Source organism: Spermophilus citellus (genome assembly GCF_964194105.1).
Source record: "Spermophilus citellus genome assembly, chromosome: 7".
In the NCBI taxonomy this organism is placed as follows: Eukaryota; Metazoa; Chordata; class Mammalia; order Rodentia; family Sciuridae; genus Spermophilus; species Spermophilus citellus.
This window is the reverse complement of record NC_138188.1, coordinates 134,928,286-134,945,040: the sequence shown is the minus strand read 5'-3', so window position 1 is coordinate 134,945,040 and position 16,755 is coordinate 134,928,286. Positions and strand designations below refer to the sequence as shown.

Sequence of the window (16,755 nt, the reverse complement as noted above, 5' to 3'; positions counted from 1 at the left end):
ATGGGTTCTTAAGCTTGGTTGTTCTCTATAGTTTTGTTCCAGTGTGAGAATTTCCCTCACTACCAAATACCTTGCTAAGATAATGCCTTTTCCAGAGACCTGTGTAATTTTCTCCTCTGGAAATTTAAATTCACTTATATTCTGAAGAAGACACAAAGCCATGGCAGACAAAGTCAGTCTGGCTGTGTATGCCAGGGATTCTTGGATTCAGAAATTGAGAATGACAAAATTTACAAAACCATATTTTTAATTGTAAATACAAAAGAGCAATAAAGTAGTTCAATATCATTAGCTAACACTCTGTAGAAATATGAACATGTCTAAAATAGTTGCAAACTGAAATAAACTCTCATTTCTGTTCTGTGGTATTTTAATCCCAAAGCATCAAAGGGGAGCAAGAAGAGCTTGTGACAAGCTTAATTGATTAATCAGAAGTCAGGGCTCATCAGGCCAGAGTCAGAGATTCAATATCCATATGGCCAGTTGCTTCACTCTCTTTTATTGATCACAAGACTATGCTAGAATCTAGCTCAGTTATTTGGCAAATTTGTGGCTCATTTTATAAAAGGTACATGATAAGAAGATAAATAACTCCCATGTGCCCCTACGCTACATGGTAATATAAATGAAAATGTATCTATGTGCTTCCAAAGAGGAAGAAGGTAGACAAATTCACCCATATAAGGAAGAAAATATAATCTTTGGAAGAAAAGTTTGAAATGAAACTTACAGGAACTTTTCTATAGGTTAAATAAAGCTACAGTGTTATCTACAGATACTTCTCACCATGGCCTGAGAAATAATGATTAACTCGTGGGCAAATAAAAGGTTAAAATAAATGCATCCTGCCCACCTCTGACTCCATAGTTATCTCTGAAAACAAAATTAATGGGAAAATTAAATCTACCTAAAAAGTAGTTCAAAAGTTGTTTGGATTAGTATTTGAGATATCCTTTCTCACTCAATAAATGGTCCAGTTCCATGACCGGGACAAAATGCATACTGAATAGAAAATGTGGGGTAAATAATATTAAGGGATATTGGTATTTTGAATTGTTTCTGATCCAAGTCTAGGTTGCACTGTTGTAGTTTTGAATTGAAAAAAAAAATCAAGATTTCCTGAATCCTCAGTTGCTTTCATAAAAACACCTAATTAGGAATTCCCGTGTTAAGGGGTGGGAAAGTTTCTGGAAGAAGGGATATCAGCCATAGGAAAGATTAATGGTCAAAGTAAAACCACTGGAAAAGTTTCTTACCTCTTTTTTTTTTTAAACATAGAATATGTATTCCATGATGACAAGTACTTTACCTAAACTTTGGCATTTAAAATGCAAACCTTCTATGTAGAAATAAAATTATCTGTGTTTTTCACAGAGATTGGCTATGTAGAAATGTTTACACTTTCAGTCGTCATCTCTTCAGAAAAAGCATTAATAGTTTAGAATTTATGTTTAAGACACACTATTTTATATTACATTACAGAAAACAAATTGAAATTCTGACCACTATACACCAAAATCACAAAATTTAAATTTCTGTCATTTCTACAGAAATTTTAAAGAACAAATTGCATAATTTGTTAAAACATAAATTCTGAAAAAAATGTAATTGATGGTTTTCTCTGCAAACCCATGAACAATGCATCAGTAAATCTGTGGTAAATTTAATAAATACACTAATGAATTTATTAAAATATTATTGCTGTAATAAGAACTGTGATGTACTAATGTCCTAACATCTGCCATCTACAAGGTACTGTTATGTGCATATTCTTTAATTTTACAATATTCTCGCAGGGAAAAGTATAGTTTCCTATTTTTGAATGAGAAAACTGAGGTTCAGAGAATATCAAAATTTGCTCCAAATCATTTAGTAAGTGATTCTGGATAAGTCCAAAGAAAAGTTTCTGTAGATGACTTTCTTTTAGGTAGAAAACAAATGCTTCCCATGCCAGTTCCACAACTAGCAATATCTTGCACATATGTAGATCCCAACACCAAACGACTGGAGGAAAAAACAGGTGTGATCCGTTGACTCCCTGAGTATGTCAGATTGAGAGTCCACTTTCCATCATATTCACCCCACAGTTAAGCCTGCTTGATGCGCACAGCCAACCTAATTGCCCTTAATCCATCTAGTTGTCATCAGAAAAAAAATGTGCATATTTACATTTCACACATGCACATTTCATTTGCAGGAGCAAATATAGTTAAATACCCAATTAGTTTTTATTCAGAGGAATTGCTCTCCTATTCCCATATAAACCTGAGATTATGAGTGTAGCATGTTTAAAGTGTAAACAGAATATTTACAAGTTTCTCTAATAAAGATGAGAAAATCTGACATGATCTTCTATAAGCATAATGTCTGGTACAATATGGTGATGTGATATATCCAAGTGAGAGAAGAGTGACACCATGTATGTTAAAAGCAAAGACATAAGAAATAATGGATTCCTTACTAAATTACACTTTATCCACTCAAAGAGACAAATTTCCATTATTTTCAGCCAGTATTATATAGATTGAGCTCAACTACTCTTGAAATTTCCCCATACAAGACAATGCTCTTAAACATGAGCCTGTTTCTAATGTGATGGGCCTTTAAAGCTTTGTGATCACCTAGATTTGTAAGATTTAAGAAGAGAAAACCTGCACCATCTGGTAGCAATTTTGTTAATGCACACCACATTATTTTACAAGTGTACGATTTATCATATTATCAAATTCTTTAGTTTCAAGGAGATAAAAACTGAAATGGTCAGATGTTCCTGATAACTATTTGGTTAAAGCAACTAGCCTTTAAACAAAGAAAATGCACAATCAGCACTAGATTAGAGGAGACCTCAGCCTCAGCATAAAATTTAGGATTATCCTTTAATAGAGAATCTTTAAATAAAAGTGATAATGTGGCCAAGATGAAGAAACAGATAAAGTTAACCTTGGCCAATTATAAATAATGAAAAGGAAATCCCAGCTCCCTTTAAAAGGCTCAGATTTAAAATTGTTTAAAACTTAAGCCTTAAAAGTATATTCAATTTCTGCACTTTGGACTCTGCTTTAAGGATAGAATTCCTTGTACAATAAGTGCATTTTTTTAAATGTACTTCTTGGAAAAAAAAAAGATTGCCATTCATTTGGTTTTATGTAAACAGAAAGAAACACATGCTATTTGGGTCCTCATGAACAATCACAAAGACTAAAAGCAATTGGAAAAGTCAATTTTTTAAAAAAGAGAAATTTACCAAAAAATATTCTGATTTCATTTAAATTTTTCCCAATTTTAAACATAAGATTTATAAGCACTGCTTTAAAATAAACTTTAAACTATACATTTAGGGAAGCAGCTCATCTGTGATTAATAGAACACTGAAAATAAACTAAACTGGTTAGGACACCATCCTTGAACCCACAAAAGAGTGTGCCTTTAATTTGGCAAACTACTAACCTATAATTAAACAAAGTGCTCCCAGGCAGTAGTAAAATTCCACTAGTCTTTGGCCATTTGGAGAAATGTAATGGCCTGATCAGATATATCAAAGTGCTTAGAAACTGAAGAAACTCAGCTGCTTGAGTAAGCATATATTGTAAGGAAAAAAATAAAAGAGGAAACTGCATTTGCAAGTCTGCTGTCTCTGGTGGAATAGTAAACTAATCTCAAATTTCTGTTACAGGCATTGTCATTTGGCCATTTGTGTTGAGTCTGTAGAGTTATAATATTTCTGCTTAGTGTACTCTATTGATAATTACTTTGAATGATGAGCTCCAACTTTTTTTGGCTGATTACTCGAATTTCTGAGACATTTTTTTGCTTTCTAGAAGAGCTACTCTGATTGAAGAATCGTGGATGCTGACCAGCAGCACACTTCCACACCAGGCTTTGGCCCAGTCATTTCAAAAGAGTTGGCAAGATTCCATATGGAAGGCAGTGTAGGCAGACCCGTCAGGCAGTCCTCTATGTTGCCTAATGGGACTCTGACTGAACACAACTTGGGTGGGACTAGGCTTTGGGAAAACATTCAAAACTGGTTTTGAGGATAACTATTTGAGAGAAAAAAAAAATGAGGAGAATAATCTCAAGAGATTTATCAGAATACTGACAGCAGGCAACAATCAAAACAGCATAAAACACCAATATTGAACAATACCCAAACTGTATTGAGATTATTCAGATTTTTCACATATGTGAAGACATTTACTCAGATGGAAGTCCATTTTCACTACTTAAAAGAAACTTAAAATATACATATCACTTCCCAAAGTGACCCAAACACGCTATAAAACACGCTATCTGGCAATCTTTGGCTTGTACTACTTTCTGCATCTGAGCACTGAAACCCTTTCCATGGTCCTGGAATCAGTTTAATTGGACTTGTAAGGGCTCTGTAAGGAATCATAACTAGGTATCCTGAAGTACCTGGAGTGGGGTGGGGGAATGGCATGCAGACCCTAAACTGGACTCTGCTAAACGCATATGTCATACAAAGAAGACATAAAATTGATAGATACTTGTAAATTGGTTAAAACAGGATGTACCACAGTGTTACAGGTATGGGGTAGTTTTTCCTACTATATATTCAATTTAAATTTTAATCACTGACATTAAATATTTTTGGTTTCTGGATTCTCTGTATCATTAATATTGTACAGAAAGAACATTAGTTGAAGTTAAAGATAAGGAGCACTAAAAATAAGCTTACAATGAGGCTGTTATTCCTCAAAATACTTTCAACTACTATGACTTGATTCTCATAAGAATCCTGAAAATTATTATGCAGAGAAGATACTATAACCTTAATATTTTAACAATTAAAGGATTTGATCAAGGTTTGATTATTAGTGGGGCTCAAAAAAAAAAGAATGTCAGACATAAGAGATCTTTTATTTTTTTTTTAACAACATGGCCATAAATTAAATTACTATGTAAATTGCTGTAATTTTGTCAATGAGATTGTGAGGTGAACTCAGACATTCAATTAAGATGAATTGGACCTTTTTCTAATAACAAACAGAATATACATAATAATAATAATAATAAAACCCCAAAGCCATTATTATTGTAGCCAACCAATAAAGAAATAAATAATGTTGTTAAACCCTATGTATTTCATATATCATTTTAGTACCAGTGCCAAAATAGGAAATACTGAATGTAGGGTACAAAGCAAGTCAAGAAATTGTCTGAAATAAATCCAGTAAAGCACTGTATTTGTGGCTTTTTTGTTAACTTGGTTAAGTCTTGTTTTAAATGGGTTGACCTAATTTGTCATGAGAAAGGTATAAACAGAAAGAAATCTATATGGAGAGGTTTGCCGCTTATTCCAGATTTAAGACTAATCCATTATGTGACTCAGGATAAATCAACTTCCCTGGCTTCCCTTTCATTCCCCAAAAATGAAAGATATTGCCTATTCACAATCTCTCAAATCAGCACCATCTATAAGGTTCTGTGAATAGCCATAAGCCACACTTAAGATAATATATGTGTTCAAATAATCTGTGTAATATTTCCTATTGTTAAACCAATGGAAACCAGTAACTGGGGCAAGGATATTCTTGTTCTATATTATGCGAATTGAGGAAAACAAATACATAATTTGCATGATAATAAAATTAAGAAAATCAAATATGTTCAAATTAGCAACTTTTCAGTGTAGGGTGTTTTAATAAGACATTATTTCTGATTAATATTTCATTCATTTAACATTTCCTCAAGAAATTATATATATATTGAGCTCCTACCATAAGACACATACAAGGAATACAGCTTGCTCTGAAATGTGTCTTAGGCATGGTTAGATAAGTAATGTATACATCATGATTTGAACACATTAGAAGTAAAATACTTGGCCAAAAAAAAAAAGTAACTGTGGTAGGATTCAGTAGAACATTCTCCTGAAGACAATACCTTTAAGTTGGAACTTGAAAAATGAGTGAATTAGACAAAGGGGTGGAGGAGGCAGAATATTCTAGGCATATAGAATAGCATGTGCCAAAAAAAAAAAAGACTTTCATAAATCTGTGAAGCTCTGATATCCAAGTCTGTACATGCACATCTAGTAAATGAATAATGAAAAACTAGAGTAACCATCAAATGCTCATCAGAATTATATTAATAATTGTACTGTGATCTAAATTAACTTGTGTGCTACAACTGAGAATGCCTTAGTTCATTATCATCTTTTCAAAGAGTGCTTTGACTTCTCAACTAAGTAAGGAATGCTTGCATTTATGTTTTTCTGGTTTTAGTGTCCAGACATGATAAGTGTATATGCAATTATTTAAGTAGATTTATGAATTTGTGGTAAGGTTCAGGGTGTTCCTTGGGAAGATAAACCAGCCTTTCTCATCTGAATCACAAAATTTCTCAATTCCTTTAAGGATGGTTCATAACTAAAATGTTCTAAACCCATGGGAAAAGAGTTGATTCATAACACCATGGATGCCTTAGAGCAATAGGGCTTAATTCCCTTGTGGAATCACCAGTTGACTATTTCATTGCACAACAAAGGTGAACATAGAACTTAAAACAGTTTCTTCATTTTAATAGTAGTCTAAGTAATTTAATTATTCATAATATTCACCCATGGTGATTCTGTGAAAACTGGAAATACTCTTACAGTTGTGGATCACATATAGATACAAACAAGGAGAGAGGAGATATAATGCTGGATTTATTTTCATATATATTCAAATGATCTTGCTTATGTGGGATATTTGGAATTATTAAGGTACAAATATCCCTGATTTTCCTTCTCCATCAAGTTTTTGATGACCAAACACATAATGGAGCTCATACTGCTTTACTAACCCAGAGAACTCATTACTAATATGTAGAGAGTGTGTTACAATTGCATGTATTTTCTCATTGTATTCCTATAATAGCTAGGTAAGCTATTAGGCAATTTACTTGGCAGATGCAAACAATGAAATGCATGGAGTTCAAATGTCTTTCTTAAGATCATACATTTAACAGATGTGAAAACCTTATAATGCAGTATTATAATGTGCAAGCCTATGCTGTATTTTATTAATCCAGTGTTTTCAGCTATGAAATTTAAAAATTCAGGATAAGAAATGAATTCATTTTTTAACTCATTTCTTCCTGTTGTTACTGATATACAAGAATTATGTTAGTTTAACTTACACTTATATTTAAAAACACTTAATTTAAAATTTAACTCTTTATAAGATATAAAATATATAATGTGCATTGACCTTTTTTTGTAAGACACACAGGGGGAAAAAAATCTACTTCTGGTTTATTGCCCCCTCAGTTTCCTTTGACCTTCACACAACAGAACTACTTATTTATTTTGCAGGAAAGCAAATTTAACTTCTCAGGGAAGAGGAGCTCCGTGACATCAGCTGCATTAAGTGTGTTCATTTCCTCTAGGGAAGAGGAGAAGGAAAGGAAGCTACAGACACTGAACAATGAAAGAAATTGGAAGACCAGATGAAAGCACTAATCGAAGGAAGGAAGGAGGAGCAGATGGTTTAGGAGGGAGACATGTGGGAATTGGGGGGAAAGGAAGCAATTGGCAAGGAGTGGGCTGAATGCCAAATTTGTGAAGGATCTGGAGGACACTGGGGATTTGGATGGGATATGAGTCAGCTGCTTTTTACCAAAATATCACACCAACAAGGGAAATCAAAGAAACTTGCAAAGATACACAGGATCCAGAAAGGACGGGAAAAAGTTACAAGTAGATAAAATTGCCCCCCAAAATGGTTTAAGTTTGAACTATAGATTTGATGGAAATAAATAACTTATAAAAGATCATTTCCCTACCATTTAAATTATTTTTTCTTAATCAAGTAAAACACTTAAGACTGCTTTAAGGACAAGCAGGAAGAATAGTAAAAAAATTCAAAGACAGCTTATCTCAAAAGAATAATACAAATCATTCAAAAATGTTTATGTCACAAAGGGTTATTATGCCTGATAAGAATTTCAAACATGAAAAGACTAATGTCTTTCAAGCTGTCCTTTTTAATACTAAAATAAAATCATTAGAAAAAAATGACAGAGTCGTTATGAAGAAAATCATCCTAGAATTTCATAATTGAGTCCAGGCAAAACTTACCATGTACACTGTTTTGTATTTACTATGTTTTTTGAACTACACAAAATTACCAAACCACTAAATCAATTAATTTTTTCTCTAAATTAACTTCCTATTTATTAGATAATTTCTCATAATTGCTTAATCCTTTCAGCCATAACTTTCAAAATGTGTGCAACTGATGTTTTAAGAAGCTTGTTGCTCCACAGCTTGGACTGCTAACTAAAATATAAATTCAGTTGAATCACTTATTGATTCACAATATCATTTGGATATCAATTTTTCTTTCCCTAATTGCCAAATGGGAAACAAGTTAATTATTATCCTCTGTATATAATCTCTAATAATTTTTTAGGTAAAACTTCTAGTCTTTAGAATAAATAATTTCAGTTTATCTGAGCTATAATCTTAGGTTGAATTTGACGATTCCTGTGCCATCTTTTGAGAAATTATTAAACTTACCAAATTTTATAGATCTTTGTTATGCTACAAGATTTCATTACTGGAAATAATATGAACTAATTATTGAAATTAACAATTTCAAGATTACCATAACATCTCCATACCCTTTCAAATAAGACAAAATTTTATAGTGGAAGCTAAGAGACATAGTCATCCTGAGTTGAAATTTACATTGACAGCCTATCAAAATCATCATATATGTAGCAAAATCTATAGGACCCTGTAGAAAGTGTTATCAACAAACAAAACTAGTTCCCAAATTGTTGTCCCTCTCTCCTACAAATCAATTTGGAATCAGCTAATGCACTAGCAAACTTTCTCTGACAGTGGTGTCTTTAGGTTAAACATGTCAATATGTACACAGAATGATCTGAATGGGGCTTAGCACATAAGAAGTGGTACGTTAAGTTCCTACTACCACCACCATCTTACCACTAACATCTTGTTTTCCCAGGGAAACTGAATTGTGAGGTAACTTTGCACAACTGGAAATAAAATAGCTTATTCATTAAGTAATCAAGTAAATGAAATGAGATAATATAAAACATTAAATATGCAGTAAATTCTCAAATACATAATAGCTATTACATTATTGATGTTCGTACAATAACTGTTTCTAAAGCTTTACACGTGTTTGGAAAATTTTAGGTTAAAAATGAAGTACTTTTCAAATTCATTTATGTGATACATTTAAATAGAAGTGCTGAATACAAGCTTTGAAATGTTAACTTGCAACATTCAATAAACATTTCATAGGTATTAAGTACCAAGTGTTGAGAAAGTATTATTATTTCTATCAATATTCACTTAACTAATCTAAAAATGTTTAATTTCTATTCATCAATTATCAGATCTTACACATAAATACATACAACTATCATTTTGTTTTATTGATACAGTGGTATAAATTTGCTATCTCACATTTATTATATGTTAAGGCAAGTAACATATGTTTGTTCTACAGTGTCTGTGAGGGATTGGTCCCAAGACCCATCTCAGATACCAAAATCTGTGAAGGCTCAAATTGGTGAAGTACTGCATATATATTATGCATAACTTCCTCTATACTTTAAATCTTCTATTGCTTACAGTGCTTAATACATTATAAATGTCAGGTACACAGTTATTATATTGTATTGTTTAGGAAATTATGATAAGAAAAAATCTGTATATGATCATTACAAATCCCCCCCCCTTTTTTTTTTGTTTCTGAATATGTTCAACATGTGGATGGTTGAGTCTACGGATATAGAGGCCACAGATATGGACAGTTGACCACAATTGCTCTTGTTTTTTTTTTTTTTTTTAAGAGAGAGAGAGAGAGAGGAGAGAGAGTGAGAGAATTTTTAATATTTATTTTTTAGTTCTCGGTGGACACAACATCTTTGTTGGTATGTGGTGCTGAGGATCGAACCCGGGCCGCACGCATGCCAGGTGAGCGCGCTACCGCTTGAGCCACATCCCCAGCCCATGCTCTTGTTTCATTAATTGTCATCTGGATGCCATTGGGTACCTTAATATTTTAGTTTATAAATACATTTATTATGCATCTAAAAATCAAGGAAATAAAATTTTTATAAGCTATCCTCCATAGCAAATTGACAATTTCCTTCCTTGTCTACGCCTGCAATTCCTGTAGCTACCACTAGAGCATTAGCTTTATAGAAGCTCAACAGTCAGAATACCAAACTGATGTCTGGAGTCATTATGAAATTGTGTTGGAATCTCTCCATAACTGCACTAATGTAAAACAAACTGACTTTTTCATTAACATAACCACACTAATAACCATGCAATCTAAGCCAACAATTGTAAAATAAGTTACAAATTTTAACAAACTTTATACCTCTTAACAATGTTTTTACCATGAGTATATTTTTCCTCTCTCTTCACTAATTCCAAAACTTTCATTATTTATCTGACAATTTATCTCTCATTCTATTTAGAAATCCAAAATTATACTGAAGGTTTCCTTGGGCCTTTAATAATCTACATATCAACCTTTATTCTACCTAATCCTATAAGTGACCATCATCATGAATATTTACAACCTTTTATAATCTAGGAACATATTTGTCATGTCAACTTTATAGTAAATTTAACTTTTTACTTAATTCAAGAGTAATTTTCATTTTGTGATTGAGCAGGAAAATATTGTGCACTATTTTTTTAATATTATCATTCTCTTTTTTGCACTCCTACAAAATATCTTGAACTTAAATACAGTATTTCCAAAATGTAGTTCAATAAAAGAAGCACATTCCTTCTTGTGCGATTCATAGGAATGCTTTTGTACATCAAAAAGGAAGACTTTATTCCTCTGATTCATCTCTATTGATGAAATATCACTTATTCTAAGTTGCAAACACATGAAGTAAGTCAACTGAAACTAGTCTCTAAGTTAAAGTACTTCTGTTTCTAACTATAAATGTAAATATTCATGTCTAAGAAACAACTAGAGGCAAATATTATTTAAGACATCTTTTATTCTAAGAAAAGCATGCCAGAAGGGTTTTAAAAGATCCTCTTGTCATGTAGAAGAATAAGAAAAGGTAATTTATATATTCTTGGTTTATAATCATCATGGACCTAAAATTTGGCTCAGAATCCAAGCCAATGTAGAAAGAAATGACCTAAGAATATAAAAAATACAGGTGCAGCTACAATTCAATTACATATTTCCCCTTTTTGCAGGGTGTGTCTTTGTTCTCACAGCTGGGAGATATGTACTTCAAATTTTCAACAAAGAAAGTCACCACATTAAAGAACTCTAGAAATTCCTATAACAAAAACTGTAGCAATAACCATGCAATTTTCAATTGCCTTTCATAAAAATGTAATGTGCTTTAATCTTCTGTTCATTCGTACTCAATACATTTGGCAAAGTACACTAGTAACAGAAATGAAAACAATTATTTGAATACAAAGCTTGGGAAAAAAGACTCACATAAAGTATCTGTAACCAACATCTCCTAAGAATTTATTTTCAATTTTTTGAAGTATTAGAAAAAAATTTCAAGCATTCCATTTATGAAATACTCAATTTTAGTTTTGCCTAAAGGAGGAAAAGAAAGCAAAAAACAATTTTGATCTAAATAAAAACACTGACTTTGAAACCAAACTGCCGGTTTTTAATCTATTCATTTCCCCAAATGTATAAATGTGCTTTCTACCTCTAGTGTTTTATCAGTTCAACAGTCATAATTTATACAAAACACACAGATGGTCACAGAAATAGTAAAAGTTTCAGATGTTACAACTTCCTGGCATATGGAACACTATAGTGGATCATCATTTTGGCAGCACTGAAATGATTTTAAAATTATTTATACATTCTCATCCTGCCATCGTTTCATAGTCATAGGTTATTACAACTCTAAATTGTTTGATTCCCGATTAGAAGTGATTCTTACATTGACTTCACGCTACTCATGTGACTGGGGACTGATGTTTTTTTAAATTAGAAGATAGCACCCTTCTAGACAGCAAAAGTAAATAAAGGTATTATAATAAATTAAGCATTTTCACATAAACCATAAAATTTTGTCTCATTCAATATATGATACAGTAGGACATTCCAAGATTTTTTTAAAATCAGATTTACTACAGAAGTTTAAACTGTGAATGTTACAAAAAACTAATACACACAGATGCACACACAAAACATCCTTCAAAAATAACATGTACTTTTTTAACATATGAGATTACAATCACTTTTATTTTTATATAATTTATGAGATACAGCATAAGAAGGGTCATCTATGATTGACCACCAAGTCAATAATTCCCATGGTTAATTACCAATCTTCATATTACTACCAGCTACAGTTGACTCAGTTACTGCTGATACCTCCTTAAAATGCAATATTGGTGGCTGCCCTCTGGTTTTCTTCCTTTCTCATTGACTAATCCTTCTCAGTTTCTGCTGTTCTTTCTGCCTCTACTCCCTGAGAGCGTGGTCTTAGATCTCTTTCTTTCTATGCATAACCACTCCCTGGATAATTTCAGTCTCCAAATGATGTATATACACTGATGAGTTGCAAATTCATCAGGATTGGCTGCATTATACTGAGGTAAGAAATTCTCAATGATTTAATACAGCAACAATTTGTTGCTCATTCATTCCTCATGTTGATCACAGAAGATAGAGGTGGGGCAAAAGCTCTGCTGCACATAATTCAGGGGCTGAAGCTCTCAAAGTGTCCTCTATGTTGTAGCTGCTCCACCTAAAACATGTGGCTTCCCTGTTTGCAGAGCGGTGAAGAAGAGCATTCCTGGTTTCACTCAACTACTGAAAATTTCTTTATTTTTCATTTAGAGCCCATAAATCTGAAACAGTCAATTAGGTCTGCTCAAGATCTCAGGAGACAGGGAGGATGACATAGGAATGAGTACTCACATATCTACCACAACTTAATTTTTTCTCCTGCCTCAACCTCAACTCTGAATTTCTGATTTACATATCCAACTGCCCATTTGACTTGGATATGTATAATTATTTCAAAATTCTCTTGTCAAAAACAACCCCTGGTATGTCCTGCCCCAAATCATCTTCTATAATCTGCATGACAGTTAATAACGTCAAGGGAATGGGTTTATGGCTCAGCAGTAGAGCGCTCACTTCGCATATGCAAGGCCCTGGATTTGATCTTCAGCACCACATAAAAATAAATAAATAAATAAAAGTTATATATTAAAAAAAAAAGATGTCTGCACCTTTTTACTACCCAGGCCAATCAATGAAGGCAATGTTTGACTTTTCTTTTTTTTCCATAAGCCATATCTAATCCATTAGCAAATACTGTTGGCTGTTGCTTCTCAATTTATGTTGACTCTAATTACTCCTCACAACCTCCATTCCTAGCAGACCAGTTAAAACCATCATTTCCCTCTTGCCCTGATTAACAAAACTCCCACCTGGCTTTCCTGCCTCTGACATTGCCATCTTCTGTGTGTTCTGGAGATAGCAAAGGCTTTTTCTGAGAAACCTCTGATTCTTCCCATTTTACTTAGAAGAAAAGCTGAACTATTCACAATGACTATAAAGTCCTATGCTACCTGTCCCCACATGACACTATCTCCTACAAATCTCTCTGTTGTTCCCTCCATTCAACCCACACTAACTTAGCACTTTAGTGACAGTGTTAGTTGCACCTCACCTTAAGGTATTTGAATGTTCTGCTTTGTCTGCCAAGAACACCTTTTTTCCTGAAACTTGTAGAGTTTCCTTCCTCATTTTTTTTCCATTTTTTTATATGAGACATTCTCTGATCGGGCTATTGAAAATTTCAATCCTACTGGACCTCTAATGAATCCCTCTATCTATTGACTCCTTTATTTTTCCAGGACTTGTTATACTGTATCATACTATATATAACATTTAATTAGTATTGTCTGTATATACACTTTTAGAATGTAAACTCCACAAGGGCACTCACCAATTTTGGTCTAATGATACATCCGGGGCATTGAGAATTTTGTCATTAATTTATATTGAAAACAAATAGATAATCAGGAAAGACATAAGGGAAATCAGGGATAATAATGGTTTCAATGTGTTTGAATTATTAAGGCAGAGAAATGGGAATTACAGATGATGATCATTAAATGATCTGGAATACATGTTTAAGGATAGAATATTCTTATCTTAATTGTGCATAAACCCAAAAGGAATTTGTTATCACTAACAAGAGAAGCATTTGTTCCTACACCCTCTATTTCCCTGTGCTATGGGCTTCATTTCCCATAACCAACTTTTCCACATGTAGTTTTCACTTTGACATGTGACTTTTCAACACCTCTTAAATGCAGAGCTGAGTCATCCTCACCCCAGTCCCTAGAATTTCAAAAATCCCCTGAGGCTCATTTTAATTCAAATCAGTACAGAAAAAAAATGCTTGGTTGTCTTTTAAGGTCCCTAAAACTTTGCCACAACCTTCTCTTCTTTCCTCCTATTTAATTAGCACACTCATCAGTTAGCTGGTTGTGCAGAAATAGTGCAGGCATTTAAAAGATTTATGTTATAGCTGTGTTCTTCAACAACTTTAGCAGTGACCTTTACTTACACACATATTCTCCTAGGGAACTTTGATTCTTGGTGAATTAATTCACAATGGACAGATATCATCGCATGCAGAAAAAAAGGAAAAGTGTAAAGGGTAATATTTTACAATCATAGAATCAATGAAAACTTGGTTGATGGAGGTGTGTTAGTGAACACCTACCACTACAGAACAAGCAATGAAGTCACACAGAAGCGCTGCTATCAAGAAGAAAACACACAACCTACTACATATCATGTAATTCTCTACTTAGATCAGAGCAGGAACTCAAAATTCAATCACCTACTCTCACAGTTTTCTTTTATGAGATAAATTCATCATTAACCCTCATGACGAATGAGATTTTATTTCTCAGAAACAATATCAAACTCTATGGAACAGAAAAGCAATTTTAAAAAGAGACAGAGATATAAAAAATCCTAAAGTGACTTAGGAGACCTCCTGGAAACATACTACATAACTAAAAATTTTATGAGAAACACTTTTAAAGGTAATATGTGGAAATGTTATAAGCCCTGAGTTACAATAATAATTAAGTCTACATAAAAGTGTTAACTCCAAGACATTAAAATTGAAATTATAGTTTCACTTTTACTGATCTTTAAACTAAACACCATGCATTTTCTTCACTTATTTTCATGTCTACAGAGAGAGAATTGAAATATATTTATTTTAAGGAAGAATTGAAAAATGAGAGCTAATGCTAGTCTTCATCTAAGAACCTGCTTTGTGGAGCAGGGTGAAGATGTGTACAGTCAAACCTGAAGATGTTCCTGCTATTGGTTAAGTACTTACAGTTATTCTTTCATCTTTGTCATCCAGTGGAGAGCCATCCTTCTTCCAGGAGATGGTGGGCTCCGGATGGCCTCGTGGAGGCTGGCATTCCATGACAGCAGGCTCCCCTACTGCCACCATAACATCGGAGGGGTTTTGTCTGAAGTCATCCCGTAGTACTGTAGGAACAAAAATAAATCATTGTACTCAATAGTGACACATGCAATCCTTATCTCTGCACTTCAGCAAAAGAGACATTTACTATAATAAATTACTACTATTAGCTATCACAATGCAGCTTGAAGAATATCTACTTACAGACAACTTCAATATAATAAAAATATTTGGCCTTAGCATGCACAGGAGGCGTAATCTGACATTCTTCAAAGGCCAGTGGGTGAATGTAGTCTGGGGCCTAGTGCCTTCACAGATAGCATTTGAGTTCATTTTAACTTCCATTTCTTTGCTGCCTACCGCCTATATTTTTTCTTTCCAGATGCTAATGATTATAGTTCCTTTTACTTATCAAGATGATGCTCTCTACAGTTAAATAAATTATGTATACATACAAACAAAATATTAAAAGGAAAATAAAGATAATTCTAAGCATTATTAATTGAAAGATGTTACAGATACCTCAAATTAATGTTCAAGATTATATTATCATTATAACTTAAATGTATACATTAATAAAAAATGAAAGATATTATTAACTTATATAGTATCAACCCTATAGTTTAGAGGTGTGAACAATTCATTACTGTAATCTCAACTGGATACTAATACAGTATTAAGCTGCTATAAGATAAGCAGTGTTATTAACTTTGTGACTGTAGGAATAAAATGTGAAAAATTAAAACAATATGTATTCATATATACTTCATATGGTAAAATTGTCCTCAGTATCTTGATAACATCGAACCACCTCAAATTAGTTGGCATCAGTAAGTCCTAAATCACAACTCTGTTGTTTGCTAAACGTGTATTTCTTGAACACATTCTTGATGATCTCTGTTTCCCGATTTACAAAACTGATATGGAATATATACTTCATTGAGGTCTAATGAATAGTTAACTTCCCCATCTTCAAATCCTTGATCCTGGGTGTAACAGAATGTGACCCATTGTAGAAGCTCAATTTAAGACAGTGCTTAAAATGTTTATAGGTATATTAAGATATACATTATGATAAAGATTATTTATCTTTTAAAATAAATTGCATTGTAGATTTGATACTACAATTGTGCATTGGAATGGATGTCTTTCCATCCTAATGGCATTTAAAAATGTTTTCACAGATGAAGCACTACAATGTGAAAAACTTATACTCAAAACAATATTTCAAACATTACTCTTAAATTTTAGTTTCAAAGCCTCAAATTAATAGGTTTT

The 16,755-nt window shown here is 32.9% G+C and overlaps 1 protein-coding gene across 1 annotated transcript in view; it reads right to left on the bottom strand.

Annotated features, from left to right (window-relative positions):
- The window catches only part of ROBO1 (roundabout guidance receptor 1), a 385,179-nt gene that overhangs the window by 126,203 nt on the left and 242,221 nt on the right, over nt 1-16,755 (bottom strand). Inside the window, exon 3 of the mRNA XM_081301295.1 lies at nt 15,385-15,542. Coding sequence (XP_081157421.1) covers nt 15,385-15,542 — 158 coding nt within the window. The remainder of the gene's footprint in view (nt 1-15,384; nt 15,543-16,755) is intronic.